A 23,546-nucleotide genomic window follows, 5' to 3' on the forward strand; every position below is an offset into this window, starting at 1 on the left:
GATGTTCCATTGATCTATCTGCATATGTCCAAGGTAGTACTACACCATTTTTAGAACTCTAACTTTGTTTTAATAACACATATAGCTAATCTCTCCTTATCACACTTCATTTTTGGAATAATTTTTATTATCTCAGTTGAATCTTCAGAATACTTACCCAGACTCTTTTGAAAAAAATGCATTGGCAATTTTTATCATTATTGCATTCCCTTTATAAATTCATTTGAATGAGTTATTATTTTTAGAATATTCTAAATTTAGAATATTCATTCTTTTACCTTGAAATATGCCTTTTCTGCAGAAGGAATTTCAAAACAAGGCTTGCAGTACTTGGTGACCCATTTGCTGTATGGACCAAAGGAGAAGGAAGAATCAAAAATGCTTCTGGGGTTTGGGGTCTGAGGGACTAAGAGGAGATTAGTATAGACAACAGAGTATTGCTAAGGACTATAAAAAAGAAGAGGGAAGGCTTTTTTTTCAATGCTGCTTTGGAGGACAAAAAAACAGTCAATGTCCCAGAAATTACCAAGAGACAGATTCAACCATATATAACAAACCACTTTACACAAAAGAGCTCTCCAGAAATGAAAAAAGCTGCCATGTAAAGAGGTTAAGACCTTCATTTCTGGAGGCATTCTGGCTGAGGGCAGATGACCCAGTATTAAGGAGATGGTCCTCCTGTGTTGAGTTGAATGATGCTGTGTTGAGTTTGTTCCCGATGTGGGGGTAAACTGAGGATAATTGAAACAGAGGATTGGAATTCATAAAGAAGAAATGTAAAAGAAGATCAGAAACAAAGCATGAGCTTTAGTGCTGAAAGGAAGGAGAAAGAAGAGTCATAGGGAGAGAAAGAAATGATGTAATTAACAAGTAAACACCAGAGGGGGGAAAAAAATCACAGAACCATGGATGACAACAGAGAACGAAGGGAGGGTTGGCCAATAGTCAAGAACCTCACAGAGCATAAGTAGATTAAGGCCTAGAAAGAGTACTTTATAAAACCACTTAAGGGTCTCAAAACATCACTTTGGTGTTTCAGGTATTCTAATTTTATGGAGACAACTATATACAAGAGAGGTCCTCAAAAAAGTGGGTTTTTTGAAACTCTCAGGATACATCCCTTAGAGCTATCAAGCTTTTACTTACTGGAGGAGGTGAAGATATTGATATAGAAGAAAACCCTCTCAGGAAAGAGGAAGGGCTGGTTTTTAGTTCAACGGAGGAAGAATATTTTAGAATCTGGAAAGAAGAACAAGGGATGTGTCTTAGCCTGATTTCCCCCAGAGAGGTGAACATGAGAAAAATACATATCTGCAAATATTTTGCTGGGGATGGTGACCCCAAGAAGCAGCAGTGAAGAAGAGTGAAACACTGGGTAGTTCTCTTACTTGCATTGTTTGCCCACACAAGCTACCTGAGAGGCCATGGGACACACGTCTCACACCACACTGTGAGAAAGTAGGCAGGGTATGTCTATCAGCTTGCATCCTCCCTTGGTCAGAGAATACTCCATGAGGCATTCACTCCCCAGCACTTCCAGGTTGTGTTTATGAGGATGCCAGGGGTCGTCCGCCTAGTCCTGAGCCATAGTGGAAACAGAGAAGCCTTTTAGAAGGCAAGAGGTGCTTGCAGGTTGCCTTCATGCGCAACTGGTTGGACCCATGGCCGCACCGCTTACCATTGTGGTTACTGGAGCAGAAAACAAGCATGGCTGAAAGAATCCAAAGTGGTGTGTAACAGGTGCTCCAAAACGTTTGTAGTTTAAGATGTGTGTTTTTTGGGACGCCTGGGTGGCTCAGTTTGTTAAGCAGATGCCTTCCGCTCGGGTCGTGATCCCAGGGTCCTGGGATCAAGTCCCACATCTAGCTCCTGGCTCAGCAGAGAGCTTGCTTCTCCCTCCCACTCTGCCCGCTGCTCTCCCTACTTCTACTCTCCCTCTCTGTTAAATGAATAAATAAAACCTTTAAAAAAATTCTTAAAGACGTGTGTTTTTGTGAGCAGGGTGATGAGAAAACCCAGACCTGCTGACTGGTTCCTCTCAAGAAAATAAGGTGCAAGGACCCCTTACAAGAACAAGGGTGCTGTGGTTGGAATGAGCATTCAGTACCAGTAGAGGAGGGTCATCAAAGAAAGCCATTGGGCAAGAGCAGACAGGAAGGATGACCAGTTGGTGGCAGGGGTCCATTTGAAGTGAGCATTACGAACTTCTGGCTCTTCACATTTTCTCCATGAGTACCTGCACCCTCGAGCAGCAGCTGAGAAGGCAGACTGGGGTGGTGGGGGGGGGGAGGCGGCAATCCTGGGCTGGATGGTATGGCGCGTGCATCCTCCTGGGTGGGGAGTCATCGGCATGGTGGGGAGGGCAGCGTGGAAACAGCTGATCAGAGTCAAGAGTGGGTGGGATAGATAAAGTGAAGCCCGCACAGATGTTTCCGTGAGGGTAAAGCAGAGCAGGAGTGAGGGAAAGAAAGAACACAAAGGCAACAGTGGCAGCTTGAAGCTGGAACAGGGCCACATGCTGATGACAAGGTCTAGAGCACAATCAGAGCTCCCAGGTGAGGACAGGAGCCTAGGTATCCTGCAGTGAACTGAGGAATGTTCAGGTTGGCACAGAAGGAGCTGGGATGGAAAGGGAGGACCTGAAGTTGCCCAGGATGATGTAAACGCTAACAGAAGATACTGGTGATGATTTGGAGGTGGTTAGCAAGTGGTAATAGAGACTTCGGATGATAATACCTGGAGAAAGGCTATTGGAAAGAGTGATGTTTGAGGCTTTGCTTTAAAAGAGTTTGTGTAACCAACGTATTAATTAACAATCAAAGCAGTTGCTAAAGTTTGAAGACAAAGCATGATTGGCCTCCATGCGGAATTTTAATTGGCTTTATTTCTGCAGGATAAGTTGGAGAGGTGTGTATCAGTATGCACTGAGTATCATCTGCATGTGCTTTCAGGAGTCTGCATGCTCTTGTGGGGGAAAAAAAAAAAAAAGAAGAGAAGAGGAGAAAAAAGAAAAGAAAAGAAAAGCTTCAGGTAGTTTTTCTTGGCCATAAAATATCTGCGAACAGGTAATGGTCTCTTTCTCCAGCAGACAGGGCAGTACAGAGCAGCTGTGGGGATGTAGCAATGTCCTCAAGGTACTGGGCTGCTCCACATTCCTGCAATGTCTGTGTTCACACAGGGAGAAGCAGTAGAGGACGCAGTCCTAGCAAACCGCCACTCAGCTGGTATTGGCCAGAACTTGTCCCTGGCGTGTCATTCAGGGTTCAGGTTGGTTGCAGAGGACAGAGTCCGCTCTAACTGATCTAAATAGAAAGGAGTTTCTGAAGACATACAGCGAGTTCTTGAGTCATGGAGAGAGCCGAACAGACTGCAGGCTGAGCTCAGAAAGTCCCCGGGGAATGGAGCTATGGAGGGAGCTGCTGCCTCTTCCACAGTCAGGAAGTTGCTGAAGTAAGAGGCCACCTTCTCCAGCCGGAAGCCAGGACCACAGACCTCAGCTCCAAGCCATGACACATCTGCTATGACCAGGAAGCAAGTCGATCAGAAAGCTATGCCCCCACAGCACTTGCTCCCAGACAAGGCCAGTTCTGCCGAGGCCCGTGCCCGCAAGAGAGATGCCCAGAACTTTCTTCTCGCTCCCCACCAAACTCAATTCCTAAACAAAATACCACGGTCCTCTCTCCATGTGACTTAGTTCCAGATCAAGGAGACATGATCCGTCAAACTTAAATCCTGTCTGGAGCCACAGCTGCAGTGATAGTTGAAGACTCTGTAAGTTGGGTACTTTAGTGGAAGCAGGCAAGAGAGAAAGGCCCTGGAATAGAAGTTCAGTGTGTCAAACTCCTGTACTAGCCACTGTCGCTGTGGAAATTTGGGACGGCTGGCGAATGCTTGGTCAGCTTTCCCTTCCTCCTTTCTCAGGGGATCTGCCCACACATGTCATCTCATTGAATCCCAACCTCAACCTTTCAATGAAGTATTGCTATCCTGTTTATAGATTAGGCAATCAAGGCTCATGAATTTTGAATAATAATGTTCAAAAAGGTAGTAGAATCAAGATTTGAGCCAAAGTCCATGTTCCACTATTCTCATATGGTAGCATTTATGTTTGCTTTGCCAAAACTAACCACTGGGAATAGTGGATTCTCTCTATTCTCAATTCCCTTGCTCCTGACTATGGTTCACTGGCTTTCAAAGAGCTGAATGGGCTTAGTACTCTGCCATCTCCAAACCTTTGCTCTAGCAACATTCTTGATTACTTGAGTTGCTTCGTCCTGTGGACCATCTAAGACCTCAGATGACCTGGGTGTCAGGACTGAATGGGGTGAGAAAGGAGGAAGGCTTCATCCATCAGCTCACACTCTCCATTGTCCAAAGGCTCACCCAATGAGGCATTATTGCCCTTTTCCCTTACATCTCACCACTCCAGATCAAATGCTACCCCTCTATAAAGACATGTCCAATCTTCCCGCCAACATGTAGCTCTACCCTTCCTTCAACTCCCGTGTATTTTCTTCATACTTCCCTTCAAACATTTCTCGCCATCAACTGATATAAATACCCCTTCCATATTATAGCTTGAAGATAAGAACTATGACATTAATTCCTTTTGTCCCTTACAGCTCTTGGCACAGCACATGCATGTGGTAAGGGTTCCCTAGGTGAATAATAAATAAATAGAATGAATTTCCCTAATTCATTCAAGAGGGACTCTCTTTGTTAAAATATTGGATAATCTATATCGGGGTAACACAAATCAACTGCTTTATTTTCCCTAGTGTTTTTAATTAGCGAGACCTTCCTCTATCACCACCACCTGATCTCTCTTACTGACCCTTCATCAGTTAAGGTACACAGAGTATTTCTTACATGTTTATTTGCTTCGTGGCTCTAAACATTTTAAAAAGTGAGTGGAAAAAGAGAGAGAGAACAGGACAACATCTTTGGAGATGAAATGTGTCCATTTGCTCTTTGAAACAACCACAAGAGAGTTTTTACCCTATTTCAGGTATCTACATACATAACAATCCCTCAAGCCCAAAAGAATGGAACAAATCATGAAAACAAAAGCATCTAGGAATCTATGCTCTAAACTTAGCCCATTTCATTTTCCACTAAAGTAGAACTTCTCCCACTACTGTCAGCCCTTCAGGGTCAGCATACAGCAGCACCCTGCCTAGTTTCTTCTGGAAACTTTCCATTGTCCAACCCCCAGAGTGGCCAGCACTCACCAAGGCAGGTTCTGTCCTGCTGTGTGGTTAATGAAGCTGATGGGCCAGCAGCTTCCTCCTGGTTGCCACGAGAACGACCAGGGCCACTGGCCCTCTGAAAACGGAAAAGAACAACAAGTGCGAGACCACACATTCCATCCTGCCTTGCAGATTAAAACAGCTGTCAAGCCGGAGTGAAGAATTGGACAGAGGTCTGCGGAGCGGAAAAGCGAGCCTCACGGTAGAACTCTGAGATGTAAGTACTTTGTTCTTTTTTGAAAAGCATGCCTAGCCGGACAGTTTTTCGTAGCTTCAGAATTTCTGCTGGCTGGCAAGCAAGTTCTGTGGCCACGTGAACAGCCACGGTGGGCGCCCCTTCTTCTGACAGTAATTACATTGCCTGAACAAAATGTACATTTAATGGGTGACTTTCACCATGAAACGGTCTCGTTTAAGCTTCTAAGCACATGAATTGCTCTTTACTGAGATTCTGCCTTTAAAAGGAAATGTTTTCAGTGTCTTCAGCAAAGAGTGAAATGGTCTTCTCATTTGGTCTCTAAGCAGATAAACTCACGTAGGCTAATATTATATAACAGATATCTCTGTGGAACCTGGGCTTGTTTCTATTTAAAATATTTGGCTCTATTTCCCAGTCCATCTTCAATGCAAAGTCATAATTACACGCAGGAGATGACCTCTTTGCCTTATCGTGATCCCAGAGAAAACTGGGAACTTTCAAAACATCAGCTGATATTGTTCCTTTGCTCTGTTTTTATCTAACAGCATTACATTTATTGCTTTTTTACACACTGCTCAATGGAAAACATGGAAAGATAAGAAGAATGTTTAGATGAGCATTAACTCATGGATTGGTTAACTTGGTAAAAAATATGTCCCTTTATTTAAAAGTGAAAAAATATGATAAATACTATAGTCAAAGGCAAGAGGATGGGGATTTTTTAGTCAAAACTAGGGGTCCTTACACAGTTCTGCATAAATGTTATTGTTTAATAAGCATGTTTTTGGACAGGTTTTTTTTTTTTAGCAGTAAATATGTTGGCATGAACTGAGTAGAGGAAATGTTTCAGAAGAGTTGTACATAATATTCTGTAAAAACCTGTCTTTAAAAACTACCAAAAATATCCAGCCTCATGTGTTTGAAAAATTTTTTTAATGAAAACAGGGATATTTGGGAAGTTTTTAACTTTTATTTTTGGACCAAATAATGCAATATGTTTGAAAGAAAAGATATTTTCATTAAAAAAAATTTTTTACAGAAACTGAGTATTTTCTGAAAATAATAGGTTCAATAAAGTATTTATGGAAAATAGTGCTTTTTCACAGCTGACTTGGATTTCCCAATTTTCTCTTCCATACTAGTATTCGTATTGCTTAAAGCTAGTACACAATCAACTTTTTAAATTCAGTGTCCAGTAGATCACCTCTCTGTGTTACTGGGGAGAACAGATAAGCCACATGGCTCATGGGTGTATGATCGAGAGCACAGACATAGGCGTATGTGCCAGGCTGGAGGGTCTGAACCCCAGTGTTCTGATCAGCTGAGCATAGACCAAGTCATTCAAGGGAAAGTCTTGAGGAGTTTGCAGTCATTGGGGAACAAATTCTCACAACGCCGTGTGTCAAAGAGAGAAGGCAGTGTGGCTACATATTTTAGTTAAGTCTTCCCATTGGCTCACTCTCTGAGTTAATCTGTGTCCTACATGCAGAAGCAGCATTCAACTGATGTCCTTATTTTCAAATCTAATTTCTAAATATTCTTTTTTTTAATTAAGATTTTACTTATTTATCTGACAGAGAGAAAGCACGTGAGCGCACAAGCAGGGGGAGCAGCAGTGGGACAGGCAGAAGCGGATTCCCCGCTGAAGGAAGCCCTGAGTGGGGCTGATCCCATGGTCCTAGGATCATGACCTGAGTCAAAGGCAGACCCTTAACTGACTGAGCCACTCAGGCACCCCTAAACGTTCATTTTAAAAAATGTTTCTGAAATGTTTATGTCTACTGGAACTCATTTCATTCATTTTGTTTCCTATTCCCCTAACACGAGGTTGCTGTACACCCTTTATGTTAAAGGGCACAGAATCTAGTGATAGAATGTGAGGTATTAGAGTAGGAACACGAGTCTGGACTGGAAAATAACACCATAATTTCCACCACGACTCCCTAGAACATACTTGGCTGCCTGAGTTCAAATCTTAGCCCTTTCAGGCTCTGTGACCTTGGGAAAGCTATTTAACCTCTGTGTTTCTCCATCTTCTGATATTAAAAATGGGCTCAAAATATCTACCTTTACTATGACTGCAAGGATTAAACGATATAAAACATGTAAAAGTATTTTGGAGAGTACCTGGTACAAAGAAGCGCTCATTAACTGTTATTATTAATCAATAAAGCATATGCATAGTTCCTAATTTCAGTCAACTTTCAACGCCACGTATCTCCCACACCTCTTATTTGGAAGTACATTGTCTGTTATCAGTGTTTCTATATTTAGCTGGTTTAGTCCTGGGAGCACAGTGCTGAGGAGCTGTAAGTGTCGATGCAATAAAATGTTGGTACCATGACATGTCTTCTCTACCCAGCAGCCTGAACTCTCCTGGGAATCAAGAGTTGTGTATATGGCAAGTTAGGTTTGAGGTGCCTTGGATATTCTGTCAAGTTGAGCTATCAAGTAAGTTGCTGGATACATGAGCATGAAGCTCAGGGAAGAGTGTGGGAGCAGGTTCATCATCAGCATATAGACAATACTGAAGTCCATAGGTTAACATGCAGTCAACAAAAGGATGGATGTACAAAAACAAAAAACCCACTTATTTTAGGGTCATTTTAGTGTTAGAAAAATTGTGAAGATGGCACAGAGACTCCTACTGGACCCACACTCCGTCTCCCCTATTGTTACGTCTCACGTATGTATGCTACATACACTTGTCACCATTAATGAACAGATATCAGTACATTATTATTATTAACTAATGTCCACATTTTATTTGGATTTCCTTAGAATGTCCTATTTCTGTTCCAGAATCCCACATTACCTTTAGTTATCATTCCCAGGAGGCATTTAAAGACACTTACAAGTCTTTCAAGAAAGCAGCAAGGTTTGGGGCGCCTGGGGGGCTCAGTCAGTTGAGTGGCTGACTCTAGTTTTCTGCTTTGGTCGTGATCTCAGGGTCATGGGATCAAGTCCTGCATCCGGCTCCACACTCAGCACAGTCGGCTTAGGATTCTCTCTCTCTCTCTTAAAATAAATAAATCTTTTTTTTTTTTTTTTTTAAGAAAGCAGCAAGGTTTAAATTGCTTTTGGTCCCAATATTTGTAACTAAAACCACTAAAGGAAAATTTAATTCTTACTCTTCTAAAATATAATCGTTGGAATTGTTGAATACAAATGAAAGGAAAAAGCTTAAGTCTTACATCGCGGGGATATAGTTCAATGCACTTTATGGAACTGTAATAATGTACAACACTAGGCGGAAGATCTCACTCCCTTTTTATTGTTCTAGAAGCAGGTAATTAAAATAGTAAAGGTTTACAAGACTTTTTTCTTTTTTTTCCTCTCATCTCTTAGCAAAGGGATTACTCTGACTCATTTTCCTTGGCAACCTCACACTCATGTAATATAGGCCCAGTAATTGGAGTAAAGCTGTTCCAGGCTAGTTTTACAAAACTAGATGTTTCAGTGTTCAGTTGTGGGGAAGTCTGCAATGTGGGCTATTATAATCCCACAACTGAGAGCAATTAGGCCGATGGTTTCTAATGCTCACAAATATCTGGGAGATCGATATTTCCAAACTCTGCTCACTCTTCCTGGAAGACCTGGGTGGATGTGTGTGGGGAGGGGGAAGGACACGGCTCTGGGGCCCTGACTTGGGACTCCCGGTCCCCGTTCCAAGTGAGCGTGTTTTGCTTTGTGTCCCCAACAGTTACAGGAAAGTTCCAAGGTAACTGCAAACCTAAATGGTCCTCAATGGCAAAGCCAAAGAGGTTGGTGATGTCTCATGGGATTTTTGCAAATGTCACTCAATGGCTTCCAGGGGGACCCACAGGCATAGGAGAACAGTGACCAGGGCCATCCCCAGTCTGTCCTCCTGGAAGGGCCAAATGGTGCTGCCTGCTCCTCCTTCCTCATTGTGCTGGAGCTGTCCTGCTCTCAGTGCAGAAGTGGGGAGAACAGCTCTGTCCCCAGCTCACCGTCACACTTTGTCACCCAGAGAGGGACCATTTGTGCCCCGCCTCTCAGAGTTCTTGAGAGAAGTCCAGGCAGCCTCTGCCTGCAGCTCCACTGGACTCAGCCCAAGGCATTAATTAGTCTGGGCTGAGAAGAGACAGGTGCCATCCTGTCCCTTCACTCATCCCTGCCCTAGGTCTCCACACATCATCTTCACGTTTCCTTCTTTTTTCCTTGACGGTTCCATACATGCAAATAACCGCTGGCTACAGGCCCCCCTCTGAATTCATGAGACAGGTCTAGATGCATCTGTCTAGCCTGGGCTGGGCCCAATACAGCATGACTACTCTGGACAGTTTTGAGCCTGGTATTTCTGAAAACAAGTAATGGAGCTGAAGATCTAGTTACCCCCAAACTTGTCAGTAATCCAGGCTAGTGAGAGGAGTAAGACATGAGAAATACCTATCAAGTGCTTCAGGGCTGTAAACAGAGTTGCTCGTGTGTTTGGTCTGAAGGGTGGTTGGATATGGGTGTTTTATCACTTCCTTAAACCTCTGTCTTAGTTTCCTATTACTACATAACACATGTCTACAAACGCGGTGACTTAAAACAAAAGAAATTCATTCTCTTCCATTTCTGGAAGTCAAAGTCCAAAAGGAGTCTGTGCTAAACTCACTGTGTCAATACGGCTGATTCCTTCTGGAGCTCCAGGGGAGAATCCGTTCCTTGTCTCTTACAGCATCTGGAAATGGCTGGCGTTCCTCTGCTTGTAGCCATATCACTCTGATCCCTACATCTATGGTCACATTGCCTTTTTTCTCTCTGTCTCCTCCTGTTTTCCTCTTATAAAACCCTTGTGATTACGCAGGGCTCACCCAGATAATCCTGGATCTCCCCATCTCAAGGTCATTAACTTCATCTGCTCTGCAAAGTGCCTCTTGCTCTACAAAACAACATTTACAGGTACTAGGGATTAGGACATGTACCTGCGATGGCCCTTATTCACCCTTCCCACCCCCCCATCCCCCAGTATCTAGCAGGGATAAGAAGAGACCAGGAAGAACGTGTTTTGATCATTGTCTATACCCTACTGCTCCTTTAAACACTTTACACACATTTAAGTTGGAATGTGTAGAATTAGTAGAAATGGGAAAAGGACACTTATTTCCATTTACCAGATTATCTCACTAAGAATATCGAGGCTTCCATTCCCCAGAATTACAGAGGAACATTTGTAACTCAGAGTTGTTTGTTACAAGAAAAATGGAGCGAAGAAGCATTTTTGCTTTATGTCGAACCTATTCTTTATTCAAATTTTTGAAGTAAGGAGTGCATTGAATGAACCAATAACTTTCTATTTCTTTGGGGTGGCTTTTGGGATGCCTGGACAGAGCATGCTAATATATCCCTCTTATCATTATAATTCTGACATTACAAAATATCATAGCTAATAATACTATGTATATCATAGTATACTTACTAGTAGTTAACAGTACTCATGAGTAGCACTAATAGACTATATATATTTCCACATGCATCCTTCTCTACTCATATTGTATCCTAGTGTGGTAGGAATTATCATCCCCATGTCATATTGAGAGAAATGGCTCAGAAAGTCATTTCTGAGTGGCCCACACTATACTCCCTGTACAGTGAGTTGAACAGGAACCATCACAAAAATACTTTAAATTGTGTCCTCTTGAGATCCTAATTGCATGCTTGAGGCTAATTTTGCCTAAATGTGATCTCATGGAGACATGAACTTTGAGTTCCTCATTTTCTGGATGAAGAAATAAAGCAGATGACAGCAAACGGTTTAGCTCCTACTCTATAAGTCCAACGAGATCCCAATCATCTCTGAATCACATTGAACTCAGCTTTGTGCCTCTCACCGTGAACCATGTCAAGCTCAATGACAGGCAAGTGGCCTTCACCAACAGAGAGTGCACAAAGCGGTGTCTCCAGAGGCAGACTCTTGGGAGGGCATGTGAAAATTCAGTGGCTCATACCAGGGATAGGGGTATGCTGTTGTGGAATGTGAAGAAGAAAGAAAAGACAACACTTATCACAGTTAAGAAAACTTTAAGGAGAGATCCAAATCAGTGTAACTTTCAACATTGCAAACTTTGAAATAGTCAACATCAAAGCTATCACTCCTTTCTTTAATATCATCTTTCATAGTGTTTTATCTGTAACCTGCCTCCCGTGGTGCATTTGTGTGTCAGAGCCAAAGAAAAGAAAAATGCCCAAGATCTTTTTTCTCAAAGAACTTCTCAAGGTCCTGCACCTAGAGGGTTCTCATGAGCATCTCATCCACATAATACAGGGGAGCCGGCACTTCCTCCTTGACCTACCTGGGAAGGGTGATTGCACAGCTACGGATGAGTTGGCACTGGACTTGAGAACAGGAGATCTCTCGGTTCTAGGGTCCTCGAGAGGAGCCTCCATCCCACACTTCTCCCCTATTTCTTATTTAATCCTCGCCTTCCCTCTAACAAGGGACACGTAGGAATAAGGCTTAAAGTGCAAATACCCTTGAGCAACAATGTGTTTAATTAAATGAAGGCTTAGCCATGTGCCATTAGAGCCTTATATGAGAGTGGGTTTTTAACACTAGGCACCTGGATGAGCCCTGACCAAGGAATTAAGAGGAAAGCACAGCAAGGGAGTGGGAAAGCTACTGTAACCACTTCATAATCTTGCCTATCACTTGTCTTGCCAGCAGCTGGTCTCACTGCCAGCCTAATGAACCCACCAAGGGGCTCCTGACTCAGTGAACTGTGTCTTTTCTCTGGGTGGTCAGGGACAGAGTGTACGTCTTCAGGAGTGGAGTCCCAGGTAAGCCAGGCTAGGGAGCTACGAAGAAAACCAAGAGCTTTTCCAGTGGGGTCCACTCTGGATCTCCTGCCTCCTATACCACGTGTTCCTCCTAAGGAGTTCAGGTGGGTGTCCCCGAGGCCTGCCTGCAGGAGGGTAGGAACTTTGTCGTCATCCCTGCCTCCCAAATCCTCTCTTGGTCCACTCCACCCACCCCCGGATTCCGGATACTGAAATAGATTTATCCGGAGAGCCTGAGGGAGAAGGAGTCAGCAAATGGAGAGAGGCAAACCTTCAAAGAAAATACAAAAGAAAAATGTTCTCTTACTTAGAACCCAGGGTGCTCTGTCTCTACTCCAATTTCACTTCTGCCTGACACCTAAATGACCTTCCTTATCTCCTTCCTCATTCCCCTGCTTACAGACCTTCAGCGCCTCCCTTTCGCCTCTTTCAGGGGCCTCCTAAGGGGGTGTTTGCATCCAAGGGAGTGTGCAGACCAGGCTAGCAGGGTAGAGTTGAAGGTCCTCCAACTTTCATTATTTTTCACCTCAAATTTTACAAAAACCTACTGTGTATAGCTTACAATGTAGAGGATATATAAATACGATATTTATGTTTTTTAATAAATGAAAGGTTATATCTATTGGGGAGGGGCTTTTAAGGTTTTTATTGATGAGGTGAGGATCAGAAGGGTTTGGAGAGGGGCGCCTGGGTGGCTTAGTCAGTTACGCATCTGCTTTTGGTCCTGGGATCCCAGAGTCCTGGGATCAAACCCCGCATCAGGCTCCTTGCTTGGCGGGGAGACAGCTTCTCCAACTGCCCCTCACCCCGCTCTTGTGCTCTCTCTCTCAAATAAATAAATAAAAGAAAAAGAAACCTCTCTTCATTCTGAAAAAAAAGAAAGAAAGAAAAAAGGAAGAGGAGAGGGATAAGAGGTAGAAGGAGGAGGAGGAAGAGGAGGACAGCAATAAGAGTTTGGAGACTAAAACCCTGAGCCTGGCTGGCAAGGTCCTGTCTACCCCTGCCCTGCCCTCACTCCAGCCTCATGGGCTCCCAGATGTGCCAATCACTCTAGTCTCTGGGATTTTTTCTCAAGTGACCCTTCTATCTGCAGCCTTTCCCCTTCCCTCTCCCCACCCCATTCTCTGCATGGCCCTAATAGCACCCCTTTTGGGAGACTTTCCTGGCCCTTCCGGCCAACACTTACTCTGTGTCTTTAATTAGCACCCACCAATCACATTGCCCACTGCCCTATAATTAGTTGCCTACTTGCTTGTTCCCAGAGTACATGCCAAGTTCCTGGGGCAACCCATTAGACCCCTGGGGTAAGTGAGGCCATCCTACTGCTCTCAGGGTTAGCAACACTGGGAACCTTTTTGATGAAATACACTTCAATAGTAAGGTGTAGCTCTCTCTGTGGGATATACCCCCAATTCTAAATTGTCTCCTTTTCTGGAATTTCTCTCATTTTCGCCCCCTTGGAATCTTCAAGGAGTTTTGCAGAAACACACTTTGAGAACTGCATTTGTGAGAGAGCCTAGCCTAGCTCTCCAAGTTCTGGCTTCAAAGTGGGTTTCTTGGGGTGCCTGGACCCTGGCTGTCTTCTGTCTTTCTTCCTCTGTCTGCAGTTAAGATTTCTCTTTCGGACCATCTGTTTCTTGCTGGAGGATCTCCTTTGTGTCTGGTCTTATTTCTCCAGCTTCTTCAACTGAGTCTTTTCCCTAAGTGCCTTTCCACCTTTGAAATTAAAAGATCCCTTCTAATTTCAATTAAACCCATTTCTGAATTAAAAATCTGAAATCACTCTTAGTTTTTAATTGCTGTTAGAATTTGGGGAATACCACTATGATGTTCCACAATAATATTTTTTCTCTTTTGTGTTGAGACTACAGAGTTCAAAACATCATTATTCAAGACATTTCAAATCTGTTTTGAGCAAATGGTCCAAATGGTATCCTCCCACCGACAGACACACTATCTCCTTACTAGTAATATCTTCTTATAAACAGAACTAGTGCAGTTTGAAACATTCCTTTTGGAGCCAAGTATAAACATTATCTAAACATTGGGTGTAATCCTAGATTGAGAAGGAATCTGTGTGGAATTTGTTTTGAAGTTACTGATGTCCGTATCGGCTCAATTCAGAAATCTTTGCTTTCGTGCAGCTAATTGCTGATATTAATTGCTGTCAAGATTTCTTCCGTGGCGATACAAAACCAATATTAGAACTGATTCTGAATCATTGCCCTGGTTTAACAACATGTTCAGTGACTTAAAGGCTCAAAGATTTAATGACCATACATGGTTTTCCGTATCTTGCCAGAGATGGGTGGATTGACTCTACCTGTTGACCATGGTTGCATAAAGCTATTTTTGATGTCTTACAACCTATGCATGTCAGAAATCTCTAGTGCCTACCAATATGCAGGCTGTCCTCTCCTCCTTTGGCATGGTGCTGGATTTCATTTCCAAGCTGCTTGCAGAGAGGGGGTTCCACATACCTGAGTTCTGGCCGATGAAATGTGAGTGGAAAATCCCGCAGAGGATCCAAAGGCCTGGGAGATGATAGAGCTAGGGAAGAAAGCTTGAGTCCCTGCATGACCACGTAGAGCAGAGCACACCCTCCCCACCCCCATGGCTCCTTAACGGCATTACGCTGCAGCATAAGGGAGGAATCAACATTTGCCCTAGCTTTACTATGTAGTTTTCCATTTGTGGGCAGATTCCAGTACAACAGCAGAACAGCATAGACCTGTCACATTGCAAGGCTCCAGCCCATCGTGGGGTGGGGAAGGGGCTCATCTTGGGACATAGGAGGCAAATCCTAATGATAGAGCACACAAAAAGCTGGGTTGCTGAGAAAATGATGTGTCTGGGCAAGTCAGAAGGTCCCTACAGGACCCCTCAGCTCCCCTCTCCCACTGCTATCCCCATAGCCCATCAATCGCTCGGTCCTACTTTGGGTTTTTCCAAATTCTGATCACCCTATGCTAATTACATAGATAACTTTTCTTTTTCTTTTTTCTTTTACTCAAGAACTACTGCCTTCCTCAGATACTACCTCTTCGATGAAGCTTATCATGATACCTTTCATTTCCAGGCAAAGTTAGGTGTAGACATAACACCCTATACAAAATGTTATTATAGTGATTATCACATCGTACAGTGATTATTGATTCAAGTGTCTCTTTCACTGGGGTATAACCCTTTGAGGGAGATCTTACTGGCTTTCTTCTCAGTTTCCAGCACAGTGGCTAGCACGCAGTGAGGACTCAACAAAGGTTTATTGAATGAATAAAAAAAGATAGCTTACCAAATGTCAGTGTGTTCTTTTCATTGCTTGTTAGAGAAATCCAGTTCAGACTGGTTTGAGTAGGAAAAACAAAAAAAAACCTGGTTCACATATTTCAAAAATCAAGGAAGGATGTCAGGGATGGCTTGATTTCAGTGCTCAAAAAGGTTTTTAGGAATATCTCTCCATTTCATGCCTATTCTTCTCTGGGTTGGCTTCATTGTCAGGCAAGCTCACCCCTTCTGGAGACAAGATGGTCACCAGTAGATCCTGATTTCCCTTCTAACAAGATGAGCAACCCCCAGAGGAAAAATAATTTCTTTCCCCATGATGGTCAAGGGCATAGCTAAGGGCAAGGACAGTGTGATGTATCTGTGCCCATTCCCCTAATTCCAGGCTGGAATTGCCCACAAATGAATAAACACACAGTGAAACTCGGGTATTCACAATCCACGTTCAACAAATCTAAGAAACCAAGTGGTTTTTTACCCAGGATAAAACCGAAGGGGAAAAATGTCCAACAGCATCTTTTTGGAAACCCCATAAGCTTATTACCAGGGGTATTTGTCCCACTCTGTACCCTATCAGGAGGCCTTCTTTTTTCAGCTTTCAAGTTCCCTGATATCCAAAAGCAGGAAGGGGGCCACCCTGAGGTCCAGCCAGGGCCTTGACTGCAGGGGGCAGGGGGTTGCTCACAAATCCCTTTTATGATCTCTAGCCCCACTCATTTCAGGAAATCATCGTCCGTTTCCCTTCCTACCTCTTTTCTTCTTCCACGCATGTCTCTGAATGGTACCAGCATCTGGAATAATGAAGTAGGCACTTTTCTCACCAGGTTCCAGGCTGATGGATAGAACCTTTTCCGCCTCCCTTTTCCCCTCCAGGCTGGGATCAGAGCAAGCCATTGACATTGATGACAGCTTTCCTAGTTCTGGGATGAAAGGGTTACTGGGGCATGAAGACCTAGAAACCTCCAGTGGAATCTAGGACAACTGATCATCTAAAATTATCTTGTAATTAATAAGTTACTGCTCCTTACTAAGTGGGGTAGTCACCACCACATTTTAAAACTATTTAAAACTGTTAAATCTTGTGTTCAGGAAGAATTCTGGCTCCAGGCATTTCTCAAAGCCCTTTCTTTTATTACAAAATGAACCAATGAATATGCTCTTTCAGAAAAGCCTGTGCCAACTTCAAAATAAACACAAAACACTATAAAGCACCCTATTCAGACCCCCAAATGGACTTTAACCTATGTCTCTGCTATGTTCCTATAACCACTGGTATGTTCAGCCTCATTTGTCCTCCTCTTCTGCTTATAAGCTCTTGGAGGGCAAGGGTGCATGTCTTGTTCATCTTTATTTCTTCTGTTTGACCTTGGCACATGCATGGCCCGTGCTGAACCCTACCTGACTCCTGCCTTTGCTTTCTCTCCCTCCCCACTGCTACAGCCCCCTTGGTCCTCCTAGGTATGCCCGGAAGCAGAATCAAGTTCTTTTGAACACAAGTTCTAGAAGCTTGTTGTCTTCTGGGCTATGTCCCCAGGGCTAGCAAAGTGCCTGCCACCCAGTGAATGCCCAGTAAACATTTGCTGAATGAATGAAGTGTGATGGCTGTGAACTAATGTCTTACCTTCTGTTCAGGTTTACTTGGTTGAGCTTCGGGTTAGTCTCCCTGCACTCCAGCCACCAGCTGATGAACTTGTGCTCTCACCTTCCACCTGACCCGGCATTTTCAGCTTTGCCCTCTTGAACTTCTCTTTGCCTTGCTTTGCCACCTTGTGGCCTCAGTTACACCCTAAGTGGTGCATGTCTGCCTTGCTTCTTTCCTGCTGTCACATAGCTTCTCAGACTGACCCGTGTATCCCTGCTCAGCACCTCCTGTGGGGGTCCTGTCACTAGCCGTGGACTCTCCAAGTGAGAGATCTCATTCCAAGTATTTTGCCATGCCCATGGTGCTTTGTACATGCAGATGAACTGAATTGTCTCGTTGGTCCGTTCAGAAGAACTGAATGGTATCTTTGGTCCTGCATCTTTTGGTCAGCTGTCAGCTAACTCAGGGGAAATTATTTTTGCAAGACTGAAAACCTGGCACCCTACTTCATAACATGTGCCTCATTCCAAGCTCACCGTAAAAGAAGACCATGCCTCTATCATATGCCAGGTACTAGGGCATTTTCCTCCAGATCGGACATTGGCATTGCTCCTTAAACCGTGCCTATGCTCCTACCTTATTTAGATCATTGATCGCTGCTGATATATTGCTTCGTTTTGGAGCCCTACACTAAGCTATTTGATAAAATCTGTTTATAACATTTGTTCCGGGGAAGGAGCAGATAAGCAAGTTCGTTGTGATTAATTGGTGTGTGATTAGTGTTTTCACTGTCTATGAACACAGTTAAAATCAACTCTAACACTTATATTTGTAGGAGAGCAGGAATGTATCAATGGATCTATAAACAGATCAATATGAGGGGGGTCATGTTTGTCTAGTTAGAAATTAAAGTTTATCATTAACTAAATGTTTCACTGGTATTCATGCTATGTTGTTTAACAGGTAGCACTTGGGGAGCTGAATCCAACACGGAAGTGTTTGTCTCCTGAATTCCAGGAAGTCTGATATTGAAGGGGAGGAGGGAATGTGCATGTTCCAGGGGCCGCCAGGTACTCAGTCCAAGAAAGAGAATGTTTGGAGAATGTGCAGTCAAAGCACCACAGATCCCTGCTCACGGACAGCAGGGTGCGCCGGGGTCTCATCTCGGGCACCCTGTCTTGCTCAATGTTGGTGTGTTAGTCTGTCAACAGACATCACAGGGAGTCTTATGTCTCAGATGAGCAGATTGGCTGCTGCCTGTCACGAGGCTCTGAAAAAAGATAGTGTCTGCACTTGGGCTCCATGCATTGCCTGCCTTTGATAGAACTACAAGAGAGAAGAGGTTACCATGGGTTACCTCGGGGGCTCCTTTTCTATCAGCTGCATATCCCGTAAGTCATCTCAGCACCCAACGTGGGGCTCAAACTCAGGAGCCCGAGATCAAGTGTCCCGGGCTCTACCGACTGAGCTGGCCAGGGGCCCCGTAAGCTGTATATTTTTAAAGAGAGCCTGTGATAACCGAGCTGCATATTTGCCTTTCAGGTGAGTTCCAGTGAACTGGCTCACGAAGGGGAAACACACGGTTGGTGGCGCATGCTGAGATCAGAATGGCACCACCTCCTGGGCACAGGGTCCTTCTGGCCGGCGCGCTGGGCATCTTTGTTCTCCACTGCTTCACGGGAGGGCAGAAGAACAGCACGCTGATTTTCACCAAGGAAAACACCATCCGGAGCTGCAGCTGCCCTGCAGACATCCAGGACTGTGACTACAGCCTGGCCAACTTGATGTGCAGCTGTAGAACCGTCCTGCCTTTAGCCCTCCAGCAAACCAGCTACCGTGACCATTTGACCATCTGGTTCACAGATGCATCGGCCCTGGGCCTCCTGTTGAACTTCACGCTGGTCTGGGACTTGAAGCTTTCTCTGTGCGGCACCAACACTCTGCCCACCGACTACCTGGCTATCTGTGGTCTGAAGAGGCTTCGCGTCAACACCCAAGCCAAGTGCCTATCACCAGAGCAGAGCTTACTCGTGCTCAACGGCGGGGAAAGGGAACCCAGAGAGCAGCCGGTGTGGTTCCCCAGAGGCTGGCAAACATGTATGTACATCTCCTTCTTAGATCTGGCGCTTTTCAACAGGAAATCATCATTAAAAGCATACAGTATTGAAAACGTTGCCAGCATTGCCAACAATTTTCCTTACTTTTCTTACTTTGAAACCTTCCCAATTTTAAGCAACGAACGCTATGTCATCACGTTCATTTACTAACGTTGTAACAGAGGCCAACCGTCAGGAACTTTGGCGAGCTATGGATAACTTGAACAAGGAAGCTGGGAACAAGGCCATGGGCATCCTTACCTACAACTTCACCTGTCTGCCCAGCTCCCATTCACCACAGAGCCACACATACACCAGCCCTCTCTGCTCTACTCTTTGCTCAACCATGGGAGAGATTTCAAAACACAAAAAAGGAACAAAAACTCAAAAAACCCAAAACCAACCAACCACACAAACTGATCTGTGTCCAGAAGGTCTTGAGAGCAGCTGGGTCTGTGGCTCCTGGGGGTCTGTGGAGAAATGTCAGATCAGATATGGAGAAAGCAATGCACACCAAGGACTGCTTAGTGGAACTGAGCACCGGGTATGACCACCAAGAAAGACATCTTCCTTCAAAACACTGTCTTCCTTTTATTCTGCTTCACTTTTTTACAGTGATTGGAATTCCCCTAAGAGGAGAAGGACAGACTTCAGAGGCTTTGGGACTGTGAGTTCCTACACAATGACTAGGTTCTCCTAGACTGGTATTTTCCAACATATTTTCCAAATATCTCTTAGACTGATACTTGCCAAGCATATATGTGCTGAGAAAGGGGAGGTTTTTTTTTATTTTAATAAACATATAATGTATTTTTATCCCCAGGGGTATAGGTCTATGAATCGCCAGGTTTACACATTTCACAGCACTCATCATAGCACATACCCTCCCCAATGTCCATTTCCCCACCACCCTCTCCCGTCCCCCCTCCCCCCCGCAACCCTCAGTCTGTTTTTTGAGATTGAGTCTTTTATGGTTTGTCTCCCTCCCAATCCCATCCTTTCATTTTTTCTTTTCCTACCTCCCCCCAACCCCCCACATTGCATCTCCACTTCCTCATATCAAAGAGATCATATGATAGTTGTCTTTCTCCGATTGACTTATTTCGCTAAGCATGATACCCTCTAGTTCCATCCACGTCGTCGCAAATGGCAAGATTTCATTTCTTTTGATGGCTGCATAGTATTCCATTGTGTATATATACCACATCTTCTTTATCCATTCATCCACTGATGGACATCTAGGCTCTTTCCACAGTTTGGCTATTGTGGACATTGCTGCTATAAACATTCGGGTGCACATGCCCCTTCGGAGCACCACGTTTGTATCTTTAGGATATATACCCAGTAGTGCAATTGCTGGGTCGTAGGGTAGCTCTATTTTCAGTTTTTTGAGGAACCTTCACACTGTTTTCCAGAGTGGTTGCACCAGCTTGCTTTCCCACCAGCAGTGTAGGAGGGTTCCCCTCTCTCCGCATCCTCGCCAGCATCTGTCATTTCTTGACTTGTTAATTTTAGCCATTCTGACTGGTGTGAGGTGGTATCTCATTGTGGTTTTGATTTGTATTTCCCTGATGCCGAGTGATGTAGAGCATTTTTTCATGTGTCTGTTGGCCATCTGGATGTCTTCTTTGCAGAAATGTCTGTTCATGTCCTCTGCCCATTTCTTGACTGGATTATTTGTTCTTTGGGTATTGAGTTTGATAAGCTCTTTATAGATTTTGGATACTAGCCCTTTATCTAATATGTCGTTTGCAAATATCTTCTCCCATTCTGTCAGTTGTCTTTTGGTTTGTTAACTGTTTCCTTTGCTGTGCAAAAGCTTTTGATCTTGATGAAATCCCAATAGTTCATTTTTGCCCTTGCTTCTGTTGCCTTTGGCGATGTTCCTAGCAAGAAGTTGCTGCGGTTGAGGTCGAAGAGGTTGCTGCCTGCATTCTCCTCAAGGATTTTGATAGATTCCTTTCTCACATTGAGGTCCTTCATCCATTTTGAGTCTATTTTCGTGTGTGGTGTAAGGAAATAGTCCAATTTCATTTTTCTGCATGTGGCTGTCCAATTTTCCCAGCACCATTTGTTGAAGAGGCTGTCTTTTTTCCATTGGATATTCTTTCCTGCTTTGTTGAAGATTAGTTGACCATAGAGTTGAGGGTCTATTTCTGGGCTCTCTATTCTGTTCCATTGATCTATATGTCTGTTTTTGTGCCAGTACCATACTGTCTTGATGATGACAGCTTTGTAATAGAGCTTGAAGTCTGGAATTGTGATGCCACCAACTTTGGCTTTCTTTTTCAATATTCCTTTGGCTATTCGAGGTCTTTTCTGGTTCCATATAAATTTTAGGATTATTTGTTCTATTTCTTTAAAAAAATGGATGGGATTTTGATAGGGATTGCATTAAATGTGTAGATTGCTTTAGGTAGAATTGACATTTTCACAATATTTGTTCTTCCAATCCATGAGCATGGAATATTTTTCCATTTCTTTGTGTCTTCCTCAATTTCTTTCATGAGTACTTTATAGTTTTCTGAGTACAGATTCTTTGCCTCTTTGGTTAGATTTATTCCTAGGTATCTTATGGTTTTGGGTGCGATTGTAAATGGGACCGACTCCTCAATTTCTCTTTCTTCTGTCTTGTTGTTAGTGTAAAGAAATGCGACTGATTTCTGTGCATTGACTTTATATCCTGACACTTTACTGAATTCCTGTATAAGTTCTAGCAGTTTTGGAGTGGAGCCTTTTGGGTTTTCCACATATAGTATCATATCATCTGCAAAGAGTGATAGTTTGACTTCTTCTTTGCCAATTTGGATGCCTTTAATTTCTTTTTGTTGTCTGATTGCTGAGGCTAGGACTTCTAGTACTATGTTGAACAGCAGTGGTGATAACGGACATCCCTGCCGTGTTCCTGACCTTAGCGGGAAAGCTTTCAGTTTTTCTCCATTGAGAATGATATTTGTGGTGGGTTTTTCATAGATGGCTTTGATAATATTGAGGTATGTGCCTTCTATCCCTAGACTTTGAAGAGTTTTAATCAGGAAGGGATGCTGCACTTTGTCAAATGCTTTTTCAGCATCTATTGAGAGTATCATACGGTTCTTACTCTTTCTTTTATTAATGTGTTGTATCACATTGATGGATTTGTGGATGTTGAACCAACCTTGCAGCCCTGGAATAAATCCCACTTGGTCGTGGTGAATAATCCTTTTAATGTACTGTTGGATCCTATTGGCCAGTATTTTAGTGAGAATTTTCGCGTCTGTGTTCATCAAGGATATGGGTCTGTAATTCTCTTTTTTGGTGGGATCCTTGTCTGGTTTTGGGATCAAGGTGATGCTGGCCTCATAGAATGAGTTTGGAAGTTTTCCTTCCATTTCTATTTTTTGGAACAGTTTCAGGAGAATAGGAATTAATTCTTCTTTAAATGTTTGGTAGAATTCCCCTGGGAAGCCATCTGGTCCTGGGCTTTTGTTTGTTTGGAGATTTTTGATGACTGTTTCAATCTCCTTACTGGTTATGGGTCTGTTCAGGTTATCTATTTCTTCCTGGTTCAGTTGTGGTAGTTTATATGTCTCTAGAAATGTATCCATTTCTTCCAGATTATCAAATTTGTTGGCGTAGAGTTGCTCGTAGTATGTTCTTATAATTGTTTGTATTTCTCTGGTGTTGGTTGTGATCTCTCCTCTTTCATTCATGATTTTATTTATTTGCATCCTTTCTGTTTTCTTTTTGATAAGTCTGGCCAGGGGTTTGTCAATCTTATTAATTCTTTCAAAGAACCAGCTCCTAGTTTTGTTGATTTGTTCTATTGTTTTTTTTAGTTTCTATTTCATTGATTTCTGCTCTGATCTTTATGATTTCTCTTCTCTTGCTGGGTTTAGGCTTTCTTTGTTGTTCTCTCTCCAGCTCGAGAAAGGGGAGTTTTAAGAGTGGAACAGGTCAGGTTAGGGTGGGACCTTAGTACCAAATGAGAGAGTTAAGCTTAGAGGAATGTGATACAGAAATGAAAACCAGAGGACACAAAAATCAATGATGTAGATCTCAAAATTTTGCTTAGAGCAAGGCCTAAACACAGGGAGTTTCCCTCTTATATCCCTTTTCTTTCATTCTTTTCTTTGACTTCTTTGCCCCCACCATACCACTTCACCTTTCTTCTCCCATTTTCCTCATCCTCACCCTCCTCTTCCTCCTCCTGCTCCAGAAATAAGCATTTGGATTAATACCATTAGAACTGCATTTAACACCACCAGGGACTAGACTGGGAATCTAATAATCATTTATAATGTTATTCTTATGGGAAAAGATGCTCATATGACTAAAAGAAAATTAACCAAAGAACTTTTAGGGCTCAGTCC

The 23,546-nt window shown here is 43.4% G+C and overlaps 1 protein-coding gene across 3 annotated transcripts; it reads left to right on the plus strand.

Annotated features, from left to right (window-relative positions):
- Positions 1-5,231: 5,231 nt before the first annotated feature.
- Positions 5,232-20,009, plus strand: EPCIP (exosomal polycystin 1 interacting protein). Of its 3 annotated transcripts, none has more exons than XM_080813916.1 (3): positions 5,250-5,466; positions 18,062-18,168; positions 18,641-20,003. In XM_080813916.1, the coding sequence occupies exon 3, from the start codon at positions 18,706-18,708 to the stop codon at positions 19,363-19,365; it is 660 nt and encodes a 219-aa protein (XP_080670042.1). In that variant the 5' UTR covers positions 5,250-5,466; positions 18,062-18,168; positions 18,641-18,705; the 3' UTR covers positions 19,366-20,003. The 3 variants fall into 3 exon arrangements, with proteins under 3 accessions (XP_080670043.1, XP_080670042.1, XP_080670044.1); XM_080813918.1 differs by having other exon boundaries at positions 5,255-5,466; positions 18,062-18,489; XM_080813917.1 differs by lacking the exon at positions 18,062-18,168 and having other exon boundaries at positions 5,232-5,466; positions 18,641-20,009.
- Positions 20,010-23,546: the final 3,537 nt, after the last annotated feature.

This window comes from Martes martes (genome assembly GCF_963455335.1).
Source record: "Martes martes genome assembly, chromosome: 1".
Taxonomy (NCBI): Eukaryota; Metazoa; Chordata; class Mammalia; order Carnivora; family Mustelidae; genus Martes; species Martes martes.